Source organism: Pseudorasbora parva, chromosome 25, assembly GCF_024679245.1.
Source record: "Pseudorasbora parva isolate DD20220531a chromosome 25, ASM2467924v1, whole genome shotgun sequence".
Taxonomy (NCBI): domain Eukaryota; kingdom Metazoa; phylum Chordata; class Actinopteri; order Cypriniformes; family Gobionidae; genus Pseudorasbora; species Pseudorasbora parva.
In genome coordinates this window covers 16,968,502-16,988,023 of record NC_090196.1, presented here as the reverse complement: position 1 = coordinate 16,988,023, position 19,522 = coordinate 16,968,502, and the positions used below count along the sequence as shown (strand labels likewise).

The window sequence follows — 19,522 nt, the reverse complement described above, 5'->3', positions numbered from 1 at the left end:
GTTCTATGAAGTCCCTCCTTCAGATATACGTAACATGTTCTGATTGGGCCAGCGCTTCCCGTGTTGTGAGTGGACAGCAGCTTAGCGCACTTTGCCCGGAAAGGTCCCGCTTCTTACCATAACGGGGAGATGCAAGCGCTGAATGTGCGCTCTTCTCCACGTGGGAGAGCAACAAGACCATGCCCCCTATTTTTGCGTGTACTTGTGGGCAGAGGGTTAGTCAACAAACGGTTCTAGTGACGTCATTCCTGAAGGAAGTGCAGGGGTGTAGTCCAAACCGGCCGTTCGCTGTAGGCTTTGAAAGGGAACTTCTGTTAAATGAAATATCTCGCTTGGCATTGAACTTTGAGCTTTATAATTTTACAGGTATTATTTATGCTCTAACAGCAACATTACACACTAACTAAAGTTTGAAAGATGGAATCGCGAAGAACGGGACCTTTAAATAAAACTCAGGCCGAGGTAAAAATGCTAATTCACGCATGTACAGTAGAGGGCTCAGCTGTGCTGCTGTTGTGGATAATGTAAAAAAGGACGCAGGAGAAAAAAGTTGAATACTCTTACTTCAGCAATAAAAAAACACATATCTAAAGTAATTTTTGCTTTTAGTAATAACTGAATCGTTCAAAGTTAAAAGCAAAACATTGGTCAATAAAGGTAGATTAAATGCATAAAAATATTTGTTTTATGTAATATTTAATGATTGGAGGTTTGCATAGTATTCTGATTTTGCATTTGACTAATTTTATTCATTTTGAGGAGTTGTGCGAGTGAGATGAATACATGCTCACATATAGTCTAGATCTACAATAACCTGTTCACACACACAACATCTTTGCACTTTTGATTTTTCTCAACATGGGGAGAAGAGAGCTGTGAGCCAAATAAATGTGAAAAAGTAACTTGCGTTACATCTTTAAAAAAGTAACTTGAAAAAGTAAAAATATTTTGTTGCAAATATTCAAAGCAATGCGTTACTTTACCAAAGCGTTACTATTACGCAACTTACGTTACTTGTAATGCGCAACCCCCAACACTGGCCAAGTGTATGATGGGCCCATAGATTTTGAGCACATTGACAGAAAAAGACAGCATCAAAGATAAAGATTCATTAGAAACCATTTGATATGCATTACTGATGTCACTTCCTGCCAACACAGGTAGTACTGATACAGTTCAAGACTCACTGGAAGTTGCTTGGTGTCCCAATGTCAGCCTTTGTCAACTTCTTCCTCTTGCCCTTGACCTTCTTTTCCTTCTTGTTAAGGCCACTGTGCACTATGTTATTCATGTGGGAATTGTTGTGGAAGCGCATGTTGTTTATCTCCGGGTTCTTGATGTCCACTGTCGCCATCGGGAGTGTGGGTCCTGGGCACATGACAAAAGTAATCAGCTACCATCTAAAAATCTCCAACCTGTTGCACACATTTCCCCGTGAAAGCGAGTCGAGCTGGCCGAGCTCTGAGAGTCTGTGTTGCCAACAACAGCTGATTCGGTCCATGCGTAAGCACAGAGGGGGCGTCTCAGAAAGTTGTGGCTCTTTGTGAGCCACGATGAATGAATCACACACATTCCTGGAAGTTTATGCAGTCAATGTCCAGATGATTCTTTGGTTAGAACAATAATATTAATTATGATAACAAAAAAGAAAGAATAAAACAAAAAGTGTAAATATAAATAAAACTTTGTAAGAGGAATATTTATTTCAACTGCATTTCATGAGATTTATTTAAATAAAAAAGATTTTTATGCAAACACAGCAGCGACCAACAAGGCCACATGATACTTTGAATCATGACGCACCCCATGATTCTCATCATATTACCAACATGTGGGTGATAAAAAGCATCTTTCATAAAAAGGAACGCTTTGCTGGAACAACAGGCTTTGTGTAAAAATTTCCCCAAAACCACAAGCTAACATCACTTTCTCTTTCAAGATTATTTCAAGATAACCAGTATTCAAACTGGAAGTAGGAACCAGAGACCACATATGATGCGCTTCAATTATAAAGAATGAAAACAAGTATATAAAAAATAATAAAATATTACTATAATGCTTTTAAAATACTGCTCAAAAAGCAAAACAATTAAGTTTACATGAACTGTTTACTTTTTAACAGCCATTCAATCACAATTTTAGGTCATATTTATGATTTTTTTTTTACAATGACAATATAATAAATAATGACAATTCTGTTTATGTATCAATGCATACATAAAATGTATAAATAACAACTATCAAACAATAATAATAAAAAAAGCTTATCAAAAATATATTAAATATATATAAATATATCAAATATACATGTATTCATATAAATATATTAAATTGTAATAGCACAAAAAATGACTAAATACACTAAATTACATGCATAGTTATTATTAAATATTAATTCTGTTATTAATATTAATTCTAAAGCATTAATAAAATGTATAAATTATTCTTAAATAAAAAAACTATAAAATAAAAAAGATATGTTTATCAAACATGCATATTAAAATACATAAAATATAATGCAAAATATAAAAAAAAATTGTTATGCATCAAATGCACATATTTATTTTTAGTATTATCAAATAATTTAAAATGTTAAATAATTTGTGCCAAAAGGAATTTTATATTATTATGTAGTTGAAATAAATCCTGCCCAAGTTCTTAAACTGTTAAAAAATAGAATTAAATTGACTTATTCCTTTTAAGTTTAAATGGTCTAATAATTTACATTAATTTATAACATAATATAATATAATATAAAAAGTTATTAGTAACTACCACTATTACTACTACTACTATTATTTAATCAATAATTATTTGTGACAGAAGCAGGAATATTATATTATTTTGAAAAAACAAAAAACAAACATCTTATTAAATTTTAACATCTAAATCACATCTTAAAAAAGCAAAAAACTACATTGTCAAACACTGGAATAATAATAATTATCATGTAGTCTAATCAATGTTAAATAATAGAAATACCATATATTAGTTTGTAACAATAAGCATGAATATTATATATAGATTATTTTAAAAATCCCTAGTTTAATACCTGCAAATAATATTCATTATTCAAGACCATCCAAGACCATTAAAAAGAAATTTTAAAATTTTAATATTCTGAAATTTTGAGAAAACTAAATAAGAGCCTCACATTAAAACTTCTTAAGAAATTACAAGAAGAAACTTCTTCGACATCAGTATTTCTGAGAATGCCCAGGAGATGCTTTACTCGCATCAACCTCCCAGTTTGAGCGCACGCTCTACGCACCATATCTGCTAAACCCCTACAGAGCAAATCTCCTCAGATGCCTACCTTGTGTGAGAGCCACGAGCTTCCTGTGACCCCTACCCTGACCCAGAGCACCCCCTGAGAGGACGTCCTCTGTAGAGATGGAGGGTCTGTCGCCGCTGAATTTCAGCAGAGTACTGAGACAAGGTGGAGGTAAAGGAACGTTCAGCTTGTCCCCCGACAACAGGCATTGCAGAGGCACCAGACTACCATCTGGCCTGGAAAAGCTGTCTAAAATCTCCTCAGACGGAGCAGACAGGAAGGTCGTGCAGAACATCATCTCATCTGCGGCCCAGCATTGAGTTGTGAAGCTACCGGACAGCTAGCTAATTTCACCGAAGCGAGAGGCTAGCTCAGCCACAAACCAGCCTGCGTTGTCCCCAAAGGCGCTTTTTAAACCAATTGAGACGGTTTGTGATCAGGACACCCACTAAACCAATCCCACTCATGCTAGTCAAATCCTGAAAAAATTACGAATGCAGAATATTACGTAAGTAACTGCTAATCCAGATTAATCTCTGAAATTTGCTGTGAGCATTACAAGTCTTTAACTGCAGGCAACGCCACACACCATTTACGACACTCAAGTGCGCCTGACAGATGTTTCCGAGCAGAATTGAAGGGAATTGCTGATTGGCTTCTCTAATCATCAACGCTGAACAGAAAGCACCTTTATATCACAGAGATAAAACGGCTGCACTGAGCATGCTCAGTCGGATATCGACCACCAATCTAGTTACACAATGAGGAAGCGGAGGAGAAGGAAATGTGCTGGAGAAAGATTACATTGGCTTTGATGCAGGTGGATACCTTATACAACACAAAACCATTCTGAGAACAGTGGGACGCGTCGTATAAATCTGATTTAAACGACTGCATTCTTCAGTGTTGTCAAGCAGGGCCACAATATGGTTGGAACAACAGCTATAAATTATGAAGGTGATTCTGAAATGTGAACAGATTGTAGAAAGGGGGAAAGAAATGAAACTGGCCTGCAGGGCTGTTAAAGGAAATCTAGGGCAAATATGTTGATTTAATGTCAAAGATAATAACACTTCAGACTAGAAATTATTCTGACTGGCTGGCAACGCTAAAAAACACTGCTCTGTTTGTTAGAGCCTCCTGACCTGCCCGGCAACAGCAACGGTGGCTCAGCCAATAGTGCGAGTTTGGGGGCGGGACTATCTCGTTCTGGTGATGTTTAAGACGAACAATTACAATTCACCTTTAATTACCACATAAAATCAAACTTATAAACGCATTTATATGTACAGTATTTATCTTGCAGGAAAATTCACACAAAAAATTGATGGCTCATTTAAGCACACATAAAATCAATTATTATATATAACATTTATATTATATAAAATATTACATATATTTATATAATTATATATAATAATAAAAATTTATATATATATATATATATATATATATATATATATATATATATATATATATATATATATATATATATATATATATATATATATATATATATATTAGGGCCGCGACTCGATTAAAAAAATTAATCTAATTAATTAGAGGCTTTGTAATTAATTAATCGCATTTTAATCGCATATAAATATTTGACCTGAGAACAATGAGAAGTAATTTTTCACATGTATTTTTAGTATACCATTGAATAATGACTGAATACATAAGCTTAATCAACAAAATATTGTTTATTTATTTCAGTCCAGCAGACCAGTGCAATGTTTGCCAGTTTAGCAAAAGCATTTTTGTGATATTTGAGGCTCGATGCGCTGCGGTGATACGCGAATTCCTTGTTGTATAGCTTGCACACAACCATGCTCTTGACGACGCTTCCATTCTTTCGTTTTTTAAAACAAAATTTCCCATCCACGGGGCCAAGCAAAGCAGTCTCATCAGCTTCTTCGTTCCATAGCTTCGTTCATGTTCACATGGTTTGTTGTTGTCGTGACTCCGGAGCGCTAGTTGGTGTTCCAGTATAATTGGTCCGTCGAAACTCATTCATTGAAAAACGTTCCGCGGTGCAAAAATAAGTGTGGTAAAAAAATTTTTTTTTTTTTGCGTAATTAATTAATCTTAATTAACGCGTTAAAGTCCCGGCCCTAATATATATATATATATATATATATATATATATATATATATATATATATATATATATATATATATAAAATTATAAAATGCAAAATATTATTAAAATTAATCATAAAAATACAATTAAAAAAAACACCAGCCTCAAAAGTCTCTGTTTGAATTTAAATATGCAAAAGCTTGAGAGTCTATGATTGGGACATTATTGCAGTGATTATTATGCTTCTAGCATGTTATATGTTTGGCAGCAATTTATTAACTTATTATTATTTATTAACGCTTAATTTAACACACCCACCCCAGATAAAACAACTGAAACCATACGCATGCAAAAAGAACTTACTCTGTGGCTTTATAATCGTGTTAAGGAGTTTTATTTCATCCTAACATGACTACATTGCATGTTACGAATTGCTTCGACAATTACAACGAAGTATATTGCATTAATTGTAGCCTATTATATAATCCATATATACAATTATATAATGAAATTATTAAATAACACTTTAATTTAATCTGAAATAAATTCGATCATACACCGTTAAAGAGTAAGAAATTATGTGTTATAGCATCAGCTGTGAGGTTTCTTTGAATAATGCAGATATACGTGTATGCACAGCTGGCTAATGAGTGCTCTGTAATATGGGTCTGTATAAAAAGTGTTTATTGTGAGAACGGCACACTTGGCATTGCTCGAGGATTCGGGCTAGAGTGTGTCTGCGAACAGCGGCAAGTTTGACAAGAGTGACGAAAGGAAAGCGTGTGAGGAAAGCCCTTATATGCTGATGGTTTGGGTGTGTTTTATGCAAATGACTAACCTTGTGCACGCGGCCGCTCATTTTGAATACTCCAAATTCACTAACATCACAACGAGGTTAAGAACAAATTCATGTGCGTACGGACGATTTGTGAATCAGGGGGAGATGAGAAGTTCTCCCTTAAGTACAAATACAATATTAATCCTGATTAAATAATATTAGTGACCGAGACCAACTGTGTGCTGAAGCCTATAAAGAAGGCTGTTAAAATGACCCTAAAATTCAAGATATCAGGGCAAAAATGCCCCTGTACGAGTTGTCTCATATTCTTATCTTGATGTAGTTAAAGGGGTGGTAAAACACATTCTTTCAAAGGCCTGTTTGTGGGGTGCACTGTAACATGTGTTCATGCTTCATTTTTAAAAAATTGCATTATTTTTCATATAATTTACCTTTATTCTACACTGCTCTGTCCCTTCTGATGGTTTCTGGGTTGTATGAAGCCGGTCCCTCAAAAATACACAAAGGGGCCAGATTTGTTAACTGGCCCAGCTGTGTTCTGATTCGCTAACCGCCTAGTTCACGTGTTTGATGATCAGTAAGCAAATTTATTGAATTAAATATGCAGTAAAAAACGTAGTACAGTGAATTATTATACTACATCATCAGCTACATCGTCTGTTCGCTACGTAAATATATAGTAAAGTGTCATTTATTTCTGTGATCAAAGTTGATTTTATCATAATTTCTCCAGTCTTCAGTGTCACTAATCATTCTCATATTAGGATTTGATGCTCAACAAACATTTATGATTATTACAGTGTTTTGCTGCTCATGGTGTGCGCTTCAAGATTCTGACGCAAGTGAGCTAAGATTCCGATTGGCCCAGAGAAATGTCCGTTATAAGAATTAAACAATAATGTTTCGCATGTCTAGTCTAGTCTGTAGTTCCCTACCGGCCGTTTGGTGTATTCCTTAGAAATTGATTTCTTTAAAAGCAAATATCTCCCTTTGCTTTAAACTTTGAACATTGTAACTTTGCAGATGTTGTTTATGCTCAAACAGCATTACACACTAGCTAAAGTTGGAAAAGTGAAATCGTGTTTTACCACCCCTTTAAGTGACACCACACAAGAAATCAGTGCTATTTTTGTCCCGAATAGCACAATTGCAAACAGTTGAATATATAAGAAGTTTTAGACACAATATTGTCTGTTTTTGCTCAATTTTGCCAGCAAAAAAATTACCGATAAAACCAGAGCAGAACAGTTGTGCGTCTCTAAACACACAGTGGCGCTTCGTTTCTGAATGAATCTGTGTTGTGCAAATCAATCAGGTGAACCAAAGATTCAATGATCCATTGATTAAGAGTCTCATTTACTTTATTCCTGAATGAATCAGCCGTTTGAATGAATCGAATGAATGAATAACTCAATGGCTGAATCCAAAAATCGCCCCCTAAACCCTCAAGCACTATTTCCTACATTAGTCATCATTTATTACACCTCATGGTCGTTGAAGCATAAGAGAGAGAGTGTGTGTGTGTGTGTGTTTATATATATATATATATATTTGATGCTTCTCTCATTTAAAACAATGTCTTTAAATAATAATTTGAGGTAATTTTTTTAATTTGCAATTAATTGCCACATATTAAATCGCTTGACATATAATAGAATATATAATTTAACAATAAAATATTTATTTTTTAAATTTTTGTGGACTTCACAACAGTGACCAAACAAAGTGTTATATATCAAACATAACTAAGTAATTTAATTAAAACACTTCATTAGGTTTAATATATACCACTTACTATTTTCTATTGCATTCTTAAAACGAAATAACAAGAACAGGCCTGTAACTTGCATCACACGTGTAGTGCTACAGGCTACTGTCCTGGGACAGACGAGAGCATTTAGAAACTTGCAGCCTCAGTTCCTAAGTGATGTCAAACCAGCGCCATAACCGTGATAAACGTCCATGAGAAAATCTTTAAACTAAGCGAGGAAACGCGGTCTCTTTGATGTAATTGAATGGGAGAGGGCCGCAGTAGTGCAGTGGCATGGAAGGATCCATGTGGCATACATATGGCTCCCAGCACACACACTGACCCCAGGCTTCCTGTCAGGGTGCAACGCTACACTCATCTAGGTCATGTACAATGCGGATGTGTGTTTGTGCAAATCCCGCTCATGCTTGACAACGCTAACACAAGAAAATGTTTCCATTTCTGTGTACATTTCAACATAATTCGGTCAAAAAGTGGAGTAAAACCATCAAGAGAAAAAACTAATTGATTAGCACTTTCAACATTAGGAGTAAATTCATAAAGTAGTGAATGGAAGTACCAGGACACATACCATTTGCTGGGTCACGCCTCTTTTCTGCAAAAACAAAATTAACATTGTTAAAATGTGGAGGCCGAATTAAATGACTAGTCATGTCAGTAAAAGGAAAAGAGCCGGTAGGTCACCAAAAGAGAGAGAAATGTTCAATTATGTTAGTTTTGGAAAGGTTAGGGAAAAGGTTGGTAAACAGAGGAGCCCTTGTGCCCTTTCTCAAGACACTAACATCCACGAATTCAATTAATCGTTAAGTACTAAAAAAAGTTTTTTTTTAATTCAATTGGCAGTCCTAGTCAATAGTACATATTTTAGCATCAATATTTGTGGTTCATTCATGTGCAAACAGAATATATTCTTATTGCCTTGATCTTAAAGGTGAAGTGTGTTTATCTGTTCTATGTTAAAACACTCGTATTTTCATCTGAATGGCAGTTGCTCAGCAATTTAACATTTGTAAAAGCTCTCAAACATAAACAAATAAAGATATTTATTATTATTTATTTATTTAAAATATAATACAATATATAAATTAACAACAATAAAACAAACAAATACATATTTAATTATTATTTTATCATTTAAAATATAATACAATATATTATTTAACTATAATAAAACAAACAAATACATAATTTATTATTATTTTATAATTAAAAATATAAGACGATATTTAATTTAACAACAATAAATATTTTTTGAGAGCTCATAACAGTGACATTTCCAAACATGTTTTTTTAAAATGTATTTTTAAAAACAAAACAAAAATTTATTATAATAAATATAATTAAAATAATTAAAATATAAATAAATACTTCATGGTATATGTTAAATATTGTGAAATATTATTATTAAAATAACATTTTAAAAGTTTTCTATAAAGTTTTCTATTTGAATTTTTTTTTTAAATTACATTTTTTCCTGTGATCAAAACATTATTGCTTCAGTCTTCAGTGTCACATAATCCTTCAGAAATCATTCTAATATGATGATTCACTGCTCAAGAAACATTTATTATTAATATAAATCTTGAAACTTCTTAAAGCGTTTATGACAACCGCAAAATGTGTTTATGGCAATTTCTTCGGGGATTCTTAAATAAACAAATATAAAATAAATGTGTGATGTTAATGTCTTTACTGTTTACTGTCACTTTTGGAACAAACTAATACATAGCTGAATAAAAGTATACATTTTATGGTAAATGTACATATACATGCTTGTATGAATAAATAATAAATCACTCACTGGCAAAAATATTTACTATAATATGTTTAAAATATTTCCCCCCCCCAAAAAATCTGAATATATTTTAATTAAATATATTTTAAATTCCATTTGGTGCAACTAACAGCAAACATTTCCACACTTCACCTTTAACAACCAGAAGATCACAGGGCAATTCACAGTACGTGAATGAAATAAAACCGCACAAGTGATCCAACATGTTTGTTCATAATTTGACCACATTAAACATAAAGAGAGGGCAGACAAGGCAGACATAAGAGGCTTATAAGGCACCCGGGCCTCTTTAAAAATCGGTTAAGTGCAAGGAGAAGCCTAAACTTCAAAGCTCAGCAAGCAAAACAGAGCAGGAAGTACTGGAGCCCAGCCAGGAAGTGAAGAGAGAGAGAGAGCCTGCTGCGTTTACAAGGGGGACACGAGGAGAATAGGCCCACTGTGAAGGTTTTACGACACGTCCTACGGAGAGGATACCAGCACACTTGCTAAGACTACAACACTATGACGGATTACAACAACACACTGAGAAGAACAGGAGGAAAGATGGGGAGAGAGAAACAGAGCTGCGAATGAGCAACCGGCAACAGGAAACAACAGGTTAACAAGGAATTGTGAGCCATTAATGAGCTTGTTGAAAGAAAAAGTTCACCCAAAAATGAAAACTTATCCTTATGTCATTCCAATGATGACTATAGCGCTTAACAAACGTCAAAAAAGTACCATAAAAATAGTCCATATGAGTTGTGGGGTACATTTCAAGTCTTTCGTCTTTCACTGATAATTCAGCTGTTAAAAGACTGAATCCTAACTCAGTTGAGTTGAATTTAAAAACCAAATCATTCAGGAACAGTAGAGTGAACTGGATCAACCAATTTATAGAAATTAGATATATTTTTTTACTTAGATTAATCAAGATTTAAAAAATGAATCTATGCCCACCTCTAATATATATATATTTCATGTGTGTGTATATGTGAATGTATGGTTTTAATGACTGATTTGTTTTTATTATTTATTAATTGCTATGTCAAAATCAAAGGAAATATTCATGGTAAAAAAAAGAAGAAGGTGCATTTACTTGTTGTTCCTTTATTATTATATCAGAATCAAAGACTTTATTCATGTTAAAACATTAATAGAAAAAGGCTATGTTTATGATAAAACAGTATGTTTTTTTATTTATTTTTATCATTAACATAGCCTTTGATTAGGATGTAGCGAAAAATAATAAAACAAATCAATAATTTGTATTTTATGTATTGCTATATCAGAATCAAGGCTATATTGGTTAAAAAAATTTAAATGTTTATTTGTTCGTTCCTATATCAGAATCAAAACCTTAATCTATGGTGAACATATATTCATCAAAAAATATAAAACTATTAAATAGTCTAATTTTGTTTTGTAATGACATTAGAATGGGTAAATTATTATACAACTCATTTATGGGTGAACTATTAAGAAAAATGGGTAACAGTTGTATTTTTTAACATTAGTTAATACACTGTAAAGTAACATGAAGGACTCTATTAACTAACATTAACTAACATTAATAAATACTGTAACAAATGTACTGTTCATTGTTAATTCATGTTAGTTAATACATTAACTAATGTTAACAAATGAGACATTGTAAAGTGTAACCGAAAAAATGTGCAATCAAATAGTTCACCCAAAAACTAAAAAATAAAGTCATATGGACTGGATTTGAAACTGCATCAGTATGAGTATGTGAATAATGGCATCATTTTCATTTTTTGGTGAACTATCATTTAAAAATTCAGAAATTCAAACCAGCACATTTACCGGTTTTCCTCTGTCGTCTGTTGAGCAGATCGTTGAGTGCACTCCGAAATCGTTTGGCTTCCTCTTCACTGGCAAAGTTCAGGCCCATCTGACAAGACTAAAGAGCAAAACACACCATATGACTAATAAAGACAGATCATTTTCACACTAATGCTAAAAGCAGTTTTACAAGAATGACGAGAAGTGACTAGCCGAACAAACACTATCGCAGAACATCTCTGGCTAGCTCGGTTTGCTTTCTTGTAAAGGTGGAAAGAATAACAAAATATTCTACTCAAGTAAAAGTACTGTTACTTCAATTAAATTTTACTTAAGTACAAGTAAAATTACTGGTCTAAAAATGTACTCAATTAAAAGTAAAAAGTAGCTCATTTAAAATGTACTCAGAGTAAAAGTTACTTTTTTAACAGTGGGGGTCGGGGACTCCCCCTGTAGGGTAGTAATAGAATGAGATTTTCACGATATGACAACTATCTCAGAAAACATCACGGTATTAAACAGTTATTTAATAAATAAATCTTAACTATTATAAAGATTTGGTTATTATCACTTGTTAAAATGATGTTAAATGAATGAAGATGATTGGTCTTTTTTTTTGGTTGAACAAATGCTTTATTATAACAAACTTAAAACAATTTGTTTGTTTTGTTTATTAAAATGTCAATAAAACATGTCTAATAAACTTAATTTAATAAATGATTATGAATTAGATTAACTTTATCATTAATTCGTTAAAATGTTTAAGAATAATAGAGTCCTGTATGTAGTAGACGGAGCAGAGCATTCACAGAGACAGAACAAGCAGATCATATATTCATATAGCAATGTTTTGTGCTTTAATATTCACAGACCATGTTGCGATTTGATTTATTTCTAAGGCCTACAGCTCTACTTTCGAGTTATTCGTTCATCCATCCGTTTGCGTGTATTACGTGAATTCTACGTTATAATGTAAAGTTAATGTTCATGACTGGATTCCGGGATTCCCTCTGCGTCACAGAAATCAATCGGCCTAAGTTATAAACATACCTTTATCTGCACAGAGGGATGTGTTCCTGAACATGTTCTATGTGTTTCTTCATTTGCATCCACATTTTGTGCAAATTTGATATCCTCCAGGACAACACCACGTAATTTTTTTCTATATCCAAAGTATTTCCATACTAGCCAGGGGCTCACGACGGCGTTTTGCTTTCACCTGGGTCTGCGTCACCAGTGTTGCCACAGTTACTTTGAAAAAGTAATCTGATTACTGATTACTCCTTTAAAAAATAACTTACTATACAGATTACTTGATTTTAAAAGTAACGTTAGATTACAAGTTACTTTATCAGTTACATTCAGCAATTGCCGACAACACCCCTGCCGCCTCAACATAGAAATGACAACCGTTTTTGCCAACTTTCACTTTATTGGAAGTGCATTTTTAACAGTAACAATGTATCTCCTGACTGGAGCCCTGCATTTATGCCTGAGCCCAACGGCCCTTACTTTTTTACGCCCCTTTTTTTAGGCTTCCCCTTCGTTTTATATTTATTTTAATAATTAAAAGGAACAATGAGATGTGCTGCGCTGGTGGAAACAACACGAGACCATGATAGCTTACGCGACAAGACATGACATGGCTCGCACAGGGTTATAGAGTCCGATTTTTTAATGAAGCTGCTAGAGTTATTGGCTTTTTACAACTGGTTCCTTCATTCGTTTTCTCTGACCAGGTATCTATTTGATTGTGAAATGACCAGGAGTAGGCCTAAATGCCTTCCGAAAGTCTTTCAAGACGTATTTAATTCCGATCACTCAAACAAAGGTGGTCTGACAGGTGGTCTGAAAGCATTTCAGACGAAACAAATGTAAATGTATCTGGTTGTTTAAACCACATGTGTAAATTTTACTCCTGGCAAATGATTAAAAAATAAACATATGAGAGCGTGTTATGGGCTATGGTGTAGTCAGATAGATAAGATGGTGCTACTGCAACAATATCGCTGCAAAGTAGTAAAGCAAGCCAACGCAAATGGCCATAAATGAAACTTAAAATAAGTCACAAAAATAAATCACACAAAACACAATCATCTTCAATAAAAATGAATGAGACTAAATGATCTTACCAGTGCTTATAGGTCGCTCTCTCATATTGCGATCTTTGAATTTGAAATGAGCTGCTGAATAAAATGCATCTTGAATCTTTTGCTTTGATGTGATCTCCGTTAAATGAGCATACTATGCCGTGGGAATTGAAGATCGAATAATAATCATTTTGCGGAAGTGTAAGGTAAGACAACCTGTATGCTCTTTAAAAAAAAAAAAAATTGTTTAGATTGTGTAGTTTCGTTTTTTTGAACGCCGTTGCAAGCAGTAGGCTACTCTATATCAGCCTGCCTCAGTGGTATAATGGTATAATAACTACTTTGTTTTTAATGTCAAAGTAGTTATAGCCTATTTAGTTTTGTTTCTTTATTAAGTTAATTTAGAAAAATGTTTAGAGCAATTTTTTGTTTGTTAAATTAAAATTTTAATTTTTTTATATGATGACCAAGCGGCCAGCGGCCTCAAACCAACTCTTGACTTGTCTTGCCTATATAAAATTTAATTTAACACACAAAAAATTGCTCTAAACATTTTCTTAAATGAGCTTAATAAAGAAACGAAACGAAATATAACTACTTTGACAAAACTGAACTATTTTAATGGCTGCAACAAGTTAAAATATATAAATTAATTAATAAATAATACGGGCTCCAGCCGGACACGGGCTGAGAATTTTGATAAACTGTCGGTTTTTACTAAGGAAAATGACTAAAATAGTAACTCACAGTGACTTGGATAAGTAACTTTAATCTAAATACTGGGCTGGAAATAGTAACGCGTTAGATTACTCGTTACTGGAATAAAGTAGTCAGATTAGAGTAACGCGTTACTGGATTCACTGTGCGTCACTGACGTCTGTCTTGTTCGTCTCCATCTGATATTTGCGCGCTTGTTTTCTCACGCGTCCCGTGCCCTCTATTAAATATAGCCGTTTCCAGATCGCTTTTTTTCCCTCCCTTTTGCATTAATGATTTATTTTTACTCAGTAACGGATGTGGTTTAAAATGTAGCGAAGTACAATACTTTAATTAAAATGTACTTAAGTAAAAGTAAAATTACAGATTTTTAAAACGACTTAAAAAAGTAGAAGTACACAGAAAACCTACTCATTACAGTAGCGCGAGTAAATGTAATTCGTTACTTTCCACCTCTGCTTTCTTGCTATTGGTCAACAATGGGGAAAATGAAGAAAAGGACTCACATCTCCTGCAAAGGTAATGAAGTATGACCTCGAACTACTGGTCGTGAAATTATTGTAGAGCTCCTGCTCAAACCTTGTTTTTCCATCCTGCAAAAATTAGAAACAAGATATTATAAAAACTATGCAATTGCAACTGTATGCACTAACTTGATTTAAATCATTAATTTGTTTGTTTTTAACAGGAATAGTATAAAGAAGAAAGGAAATTAAGGGAAACAAGGGGGTTAAAGGGATAGTTATTTTATGGATAAAAAAGGAGAATTTTCTTAATGTCCCGCTTGTGCTCATCCATATAATGGCAGTGAATAGTGACCAGCATCAAGCTTAAAAAAAAAAACATTTTGTGATCCATAAAAAAGGGCATACGGCATTAAAACAACACCAGGGTGAGTAAATCATGATTTCATTTAAATTTTAGGGTGACATATCCCTTTAACAAGAAGTTTGAAGGAAATGATGCTGGACTTGAACTCTGATGACTTACGTGAGCACCACAGCTCAACTGAATCTGATATCTTTGCTGTTTATTTGATCATCTCCGAGAGCTCACCTTGATATCAAAGACACGGATAAAATAAGACCTCTGAGGGTTGTCTTTCACCAAACAGGCCACGCCACAGCACCTCTTGGCCCAGGACGAGCCCCTGTCCGCCCCATACACCTGGACCACCGCTGAGCACAATGTCTGCAAAAGACGAAGAATCATGAACTTTGTGGAAAAAGAAAAAGCACAATTATCAGACATTTTGATAGATAATTTGATCAATCAAAACTACCAAACCAATATGAAGCACACATATATGTAAATAATTAAATAGAAATATGATGGCAATTCTCAAGTGATCCTTTAAACATCCAAGGTTTGCCAATCCTTTGCCTGGGATGGGATGCGATGGGATAGGATGGGATGGGAGAACTGAAAGAAAAGGGGAAATTAAGGGGGAAAGGAAAGAGGAAAAAAAATTAAATAAAAAGGAATTGACAATAATGGAAAGAGAAAAGAATAGAGGAAAGGAAATGAAAGGAAAGAGGAAAGAAAGGGGGAAATGAAGGAGGAAAGGAAATTATAAGAAAGAGGAAAGAGTAAGAGGAAAGGGAAGGAAAGATAAAAGGAAAAAAATAATGTCGCTGGATATTCTTAAATTCACAATGTTTTGTAAAACAGAAATGTATTCATTTAAATTTATTCATATGATCAATCACATCAAAACGACCAAACAAATATGAGGCCCTAAAAGCTCCCACATTAAAATCAATCATAAAAATCCATAAAACACCCTAGCCTGTCAAATTCTAAAGTTTTTTCCATCCATTCATAAATGAAATAAAACAAAGACGGTCAAATTGCAAGACAAATTGTCATGCACCACCAACAACAGCCCATGTTCATAATCTAGTGAAATGATTCTCAAATCCTGCATTATCTATGTTCAGGTGGCATTTTGAGAAGACCTGCAAATGAATCTCATGCAGAAACTGCACAGAAATCAGTGTATGAATACTGCATGATGTTCTTTGCTGCACACACTGGCCACTGCAGATATCAAGTACTGCTGTAATTTAAACTGCAGTCAAGTACTTGAAGACACACTTGATGGGGCATTTTATTCTCTCTCCACAGGGACTCTTACTCAAAGTGTCTGCGTTCCATACACATGACCCTAAGAAGCATTTCAAACACCCTTTTTCAGGACATGGGTAACTTAGCAAAGAGAAAAATAGGCCAGAATCTTGGCAATACTGTCATAGGGAGGACAGCCAAGATCTCACAGAATATGAAATATTTTCCATGGACAAGAAACACACACAGGCTTCTGCTGAGCAATTATAGGACACCAAAAAAAACACTTAACCTGAACTTTAACATACATTTTAGATGGGACCAACATTTCTGACGAAAGTGTACAACACCACCACAGATCATGGAACAAAACCCAAAAAACAATAATTAATCATATTACTTGTGATCAATCGAAATAAGCAGATAAACTAAATATTAAAAGCAATTAACAGGACCCTCATCCTTCCCTCACGGAGTCGCAGGTCAATTTGTACTCTTTAGAAGTTAATGGAAGAGGGACCCATATCAGCCCAAGATGTCAGCAGCGTTTTCGGACTTGGCGGCTTTACTAGTCATCAGTGGAGGGTATGAAGACGTCGTCCTTTTTTTAACGTCGTCCCGTTTTATTATCTGAATGCATACTGAAGAGATAAACTCAAAAACTGGCTTTGGGCCCAGCGGAACAGCTCATTTGCTCCATATAGAGCTATCTAATGGCAAAGAGTCATGAAATATGCTATATATTTTTTGTTCCACAAGAAGTCGGCAAAGATACAGAATGTAAGATATTTTGAGCTGAATTAAAAGGGTTATGCATTAAATTATTTTGAATTTAAGTTGAAAGAATGGGATTGGATTAATTTTGTTAAGTTAATTAGTTTGGACTAAGAAATAATAAACAGAATGATCGGTTCTCAACAATAATCAGATTAAAAATACTTAGATTGATAATAAAGGGAAAGATTTTCAAACAAAAACAAACAAACTTTAAACTTTGACTTTACCTTTAATTTGTTAATCTGCTGATTCTAATGAATTGATTCTGATTAACTGAAATAAGATTCATTATTTAAAGTAACTGGATTAAAGCTGCTCTATGCAATTTTTCCGCCGTCTGCTAGAGCCTATTCAAAACGTAGCTTGATGCCAAGTTTGAGCTAGGAATCTTGGGACATGTGGTCTTCACCTCACAACCTGGTGGAAAACAGGACTCGGGCTATAAGAATCATGTTCATGGATGCAGTTATTAACGTTACAGTAGTATGAAGCAGAGCAGGACAGAGTGTTGTTAGCTGAGCAAGGTCTTTGGAGCGATTGTTACACAAACACACGCCTCGCGAACAACGGGACTTATTATGACGGGACACAGTCGCGGCACCATTTCCGCTTTTCCGGTCATGAGTATGAGGTAACAGCTCCGTTTATCATATTAGATACATTTCAGTGTGTTTCAAATTATGTTATGACGTTATTCTGTGTATTCGCGGAAACCGAGGGCAATGCAGATATGACGCAATTGAAAGGCGACTCCCTCAAACGTCCCGGCTCCTTGGTTGAAATAGCAATTTTCTCACAATTTACAAACAGTTGGAAACATTTGAGATACTGTACACTGTAAAAAATTATTTAGAAAAAAAGTTACCTGGTTGCCTTAAAAATGAGTTCATTGAAATTAAAATTTTGAGTTAATACAAAGAAAATGTTTTGAGATTAGACAACCTTTATTAAAATATTTTTAAAAAAATTGTAAGCATATTGGGTAATTGTGTGTGTTTTCTGATGACGCAGTGAATCTTATCAAATTCATCAAATCACATGATTTATCAAATTTTTTATGTGGTTCAGATACAATAATATTTTGAGTTTCTAATAATTCATTACATTTATATAGCGCTTTTCAAGGTACTCAAAGCGCTTTACATATAGAAGGGGGAATCTCCTCAACCACCACCAATGTGCAGCATCCACTTGGATAATGCGACGGCAGCCATGTTTCACCAGAACGCCCACCACACACCAGCTGATTGGTGGAGAGGAGACCGAATGATGAAGCCAATCAGGAGAGGGGGAAGATTAGGAGGCCATGATGGACATGGGCCAGTTGGCAAATTTGGCCAGGATGCTGGGGTTACACCCCTACTCTTTATCGAAGGACATCCTGGGATTTTTAACGACCACAGAGAGTCAGGACCTCGGTTTAACGTCTCATCCGAAGGACGGATTTATTAAACAAATAAATAACTATTTATTAAACAAATGTCCTTCATTGTATAAACTAAAATTTTTAATTTCAATAAACTCAATTTTTAGGCAACCAGGTTACTTACTTTTTTAAGTTAAACCAACAAAAAATGTTTACAGTGTAAGAACTCAACTGAAGAAAATAAATAACAATGGCCTGGTGGTTTTTGGATATTTTACTGCAAAAATACTACATAGTGCACCTTTAGTCCACTGAATAAAGTTTCTCAGAGTAATACAATTCATTGATTGAAACGTTAAATTGATTATCCATTTATCAACCGATAATCTATTTATGAAAGGTTCTCAGTTATCAGATAATTCAGAAAGTAAAATCCTTGCGACTTAATTGATTAAATCGAATGATTTCTCCAATTAATCAATTATCAAAAGTAACCAGTTTATCTAAAGAAAGAATAAGCAATCAGTTATTTGTGAACTTGACATAACTCTTGACAATCAATTACTCGATTAAATCATCCATCTGAAAAAGTCTGAAACATCTACCAGTAACAACAGCACATTCATAGTTCATAAATCAACAAATACATGTAAATGTACGATTACATTTATTTAGAGAGAGGCAGAAAAAGAGAATGCAGGGTAGCCAGTCGACTCAAAGTGATCCTGCCACGTCAATAACGGCAGCATCGCTGAAACAAGACTTCCCTTCATTTCTTCTGATGAAAAACTGCTTCCTCATGCTCCGAGACTGAACATTCAGCATTTCTGAGCAGTCTCGGTGGGCCAAATGATTCAAAGACAGCCCTAAACGTACAACTACTGAGTTCATCAGGTTGAAAAAAAGAGTCGAGTTTCCATATGGCATAAACAACGAACACACTGATATGGAAACCTATACGTCTGATCGATCGGCTGGGTTTCATCGCACTCAAACAC

At 34.3% G+C, this 19,522-nt stretch overlaps 1 protein-coding gene across 2 annotated transcripts in view; it reads right to left on the bottom strand.

The window, feature by feature from the left end:
* wasla (WASP like actin nucleation promoting factor a) overlaps positions 1–19,522 on the bottom strand; it is a 41,519-nt gene that overhangs the window by 10,529 nt on the left and 11,468 nt on the right. The window contains exons 2-6 of one of the 2 annotated variants that reach the window (XM_067436981.1): positions 15,371–15,505; positions 14,821–14,907; positions 11,529–11,625; positions 8,499–8,522; positions 1,188–1,368 (exon numbers count right to left, since the gene is read on the bottom strand). In XM_067436981.1, coding sequence (XP_067293082.1) covers positions 1,188–1,368; positions 8,499–8,522; positions 11,529–11,625; positions 14,821–14,907; positions 15,371–15,505 — 524 coding nt within the window. The remainder of the gene's footprint in view (positions 1–1,187; positions 1,369–8,498; positions 8,523–11,528; positions 11,626–14,820; positions 14,908–15,370; positions 15,506–19,522) is intronic. The other variant, XM_067436982.1, reaches the window with a different exon arrangement.